General features: G+C 34.5%; 1 protein-coding gene across 1 annotated transcript in view; it reads right to left on the bottom strand.

The window, feature by feature from the left end:
* Positions 1–3,105, bottom strand: part of LOC126821995 (tetratricopeptide repeat protein 21B) — a 43,065-nt gene extending 39,960 nt beyond the window's left edge. Inside the window, exons 1-5 of the mRNA XM_050550700.2 lie at positions 2,988–3,105; positions 1,563–1,692; positions 1,199–1,309; positions 979–1,043; positions 13–114 (exon numbers count right to left, since the gene is read on the bottom strand). Coding sequence (XP_050406657.2) covers positions 13–114; positions 979–1,043; positions 1,199–1,309; positions 1,563–1,692; positions 2,988–3,014 — 435 coding nt within the window. The 5' untranslated portion in view covers positions 3,015–3,105. The remainder of the gene's footprint in view (positions 1–12; positions 115–978; positions 1,044–1,198; positions 1,310–1,562; positions 1,693–2,987) is intronic.
* Positions 3,106–3,186: the final 81 nt, after the last annotated feature.

The following is a 3,186-nucleotide window of genomic DNA, read 5'->3' on the forward strand; positions in this document are numbered from 1 at the left end:
GGAAACACTTACTAATTTGGATTCCATATTCATTTTAAGCATTCTGTCTATGTATTCTCTTGATTTGTCTACTTTTCCAACTTGAAAGAGAAATAAGCCAGCAAAATAAAGACCCTGTAATAAAACAAAGCACAACATGTGGATGAATCATTGATATTTATTATATAATACATGACTTTTAAACTAACATATTTCTTTCTGTCCAGGGGATCCGAGGTGGCCCAGCGGGTAGTACTTTGACTCGCTAACCTGGAGGTTAGGTGTTGGATCATGTGTTGAGCGAGAAAGTTTCTCGGGAGAGAGGGCCTGACAAGGGATATCATATTATAGTTGTTTGGATGGGACAAAAAACCGAGGTCCTGTGTGCACATATTAAAAGAACCCTTGGCAGTTAGCATTTGATATAAGAATAGGACGTCTTCATTAGCCAAGTCGGAGCAAACAGTAGGACATCATACCATTTCACTGTATTTTTAAAATCAGATAAATAACGTTAAAAATAGTTTATGTAATTCACTGACTGGTGTTGAGAATAACCATACTTGGTATCCACACCTCTATTTAAGGGGTACTAAAGAGCAAATATGCTATCCGGTACCAACAGAAACTATCCAGTAAATGCAGCCTGATAGTAAAATTCACTATCTGGTGCAACTCTACTATCTATGACCAAGGCCTTCTATCCATCTTTAAACATATATCTCAGAAGGTATAGGCATAGTTAGGTTTGTTTCTGTGGAAACTCAAAAATCATTCAACTGATAAGTGTCTAATCAGCAAAAGGTAAACTACCAGTGATATAATAGGTTGATGTGTGGACAAATTTTCGTGGTGTTGTCTTCCGTGGTTCGTGTGATATGCTCCAGAAATGAAACTAAGGACAGATGAAGCCCATTTCAATATCCCTTCCCTTAACTTTGTTTGATGAAAGATAATATTAATGATAAAGATACTAATAATACTGCTTTACTAACTAACCAGTTCTCCTGCTTGTTTTCTTTCTTCTTTTAACTTTGCATCTAATTCTAATACAGCCTCTTTATCTGTTAAATATACAATTACGTGTCTTTAAATGGTGTAACTTTGTTGCCAATCACTTCAATTCTATTTGTCTTTTATATACTTCACAGTCAATATGAAAAGTATCAAAATTATGGAATAATTTCATTCAAAATTTTGTGAATGAATGAATGCTTACCAACTGTTGGGCTATTTTTATGGGCAAACATGAGAGCCATAATTGAACAAACATTAACATCCCTCTTGTCTTTTAACGCATCTAGCTCACGTATACCTTCTTGATATCGTCCTGAAAAACAATCAAATGTAAACAATAAAATGGGATCTTATTGACTGTAGGGTCTATATATTCTGAACAGTACATTGGCTAGCTAAAAAAAGGGACTTAATCTTAAAATGGAAGCCCTTGACCAAAATAATACATTTGAACTATAATCCTCTTTCTGATCCAAACACATTTCTGTGATATGCAAGAGCAGATATGTGAGTCCCACTCTTATCTGATTGAAATTAAGATCCCTGTATTAAACTGTGTTATTCACCTTGAAGAATCTTTGCGAATGCTACAAAGAATTTAAGAACTGGATCACTACCAAACTTCTGAAGACTTTCTGAGGCCACATTTTCCATATGACTGTAGTACTTTTCCCTACAGTAGTAATTTATCTTTGACTGAAAGAACATCCAACAAAAAAATAATAATATATATATGTATGCAAATGAAAAATGAAATATATTGAACAACATTGTTGACCATTTGTTTCAATAATAATCTGTTATCTAATAATAATAATATTTAATAGCCTTCAACACTTCAACTGAATTTTTTCGTAGCTAAAACAGGGCTAATGACGATGGACGTATACGCCATGCAGAATGATAAAATCAGGAATATTTTGTACAGACAGCTAAAGGGATTATGGTTCTTTTTGTTACTGCCAAGTCAAGGTGTAGCCTACACCGGGCCTTGATTTTCTGTACCATCCAAATGATTAGACACTGTCCTTTGATACGCTCCGAATTGTGCCAGAAAATCCGGAGGAGCTTTCTAGGTCAAGACCAAGTACCACTTTTTTTTGCAACCTATACAGAAACTGTAACAATCTCTCAAACTTTATCCTTGCGATACTTTATGCATTACGATTCTTAATCTTACTTCACGATATGATTAAAAATGTGTAAAACCACAGGAATCTGACCTTCTTTCCGTATATATATGCATACACCATACTCAACAAGACAATATATAAATAAAAAAAGGAATGCAATGCCTGTTGAAGCCTCGATTTTACCTGCTATCGCTTCGGCTCGTTATTTTTTTCAACAATTCGTAATGTCAGGCAATCTAACCTCTGCCGATTCAATCATATATATTTTTTCTTCAATCTAGCCATTTTGATTTGCATAAATTATTAAATACTCCCCACAAAACGATATCAAAGCCACTTGTTTCGAATATTAACAATTTTTTCGTTTGTTAACGTTTGTCATCAACTCCATGCGCTGACGTCACACATAATCGATCCGCAGTGAATAGGCCTTGAAACAAGGGACAAAGATATTTTTAGTTTTTCTCTCCCTTTCCGTTTTCCCCCTTTTGCATGGCAATTTTTGTTGACTTTTGGTTGTAGAATCGAAGAAAAAGGTTTTAATATGCATTTTCTGTCAGGTTTTGGTGAATATTCATGATTTTGAGGCGGAAGGATATGAGACTTCAGAGGTTGGTTAGGTTTTTCTGTTCTTTTTTTATTATATATTGTCTAGTTGAGTATGGTGTATGCAAAATATAAAATACTATTTAATATTAGAACTTAGAAGGCCAGATTCCCGTGGTAAAGACTAGTAAAGTAAAACTAAGAAAGTGCCGCTACCAGCGGTAGTTTCATTTCATTTATGTCTATGAGACAAAAAAACTTTATATTTCAGCATGACTAGGACATTGAAATAAGGGTTATATTTATACTTACCATGGTCATTGGGTCTGATTCTGCCATTTTGGCTGATAAGAGAGCCGTTAAAAACTTAAAAATTTAGTTCCAACCACACTGTTTTGGATTCTTCGGTTTGTTTACAAGAATGTCTCGACTGCGCATGTCTTACAGAAACTATTTCCGTTTCCGGCCATTGTAGTCTCGTTTGTCAAAATGTTTTATATGCATTAACCAT

The sequence above is a fragment of the Patella vulgata genome, chromosome 5 (assembly GCF_932274485.2).
Source record: "Patella vulgata chromosome 5, xgPatVulg1.2, whole genome shotgun sequence".
NCBI lineage: Eukaryota > Metazoa > Mollusca > Gastropoda > Patellidae > Patella > Patella vulgata.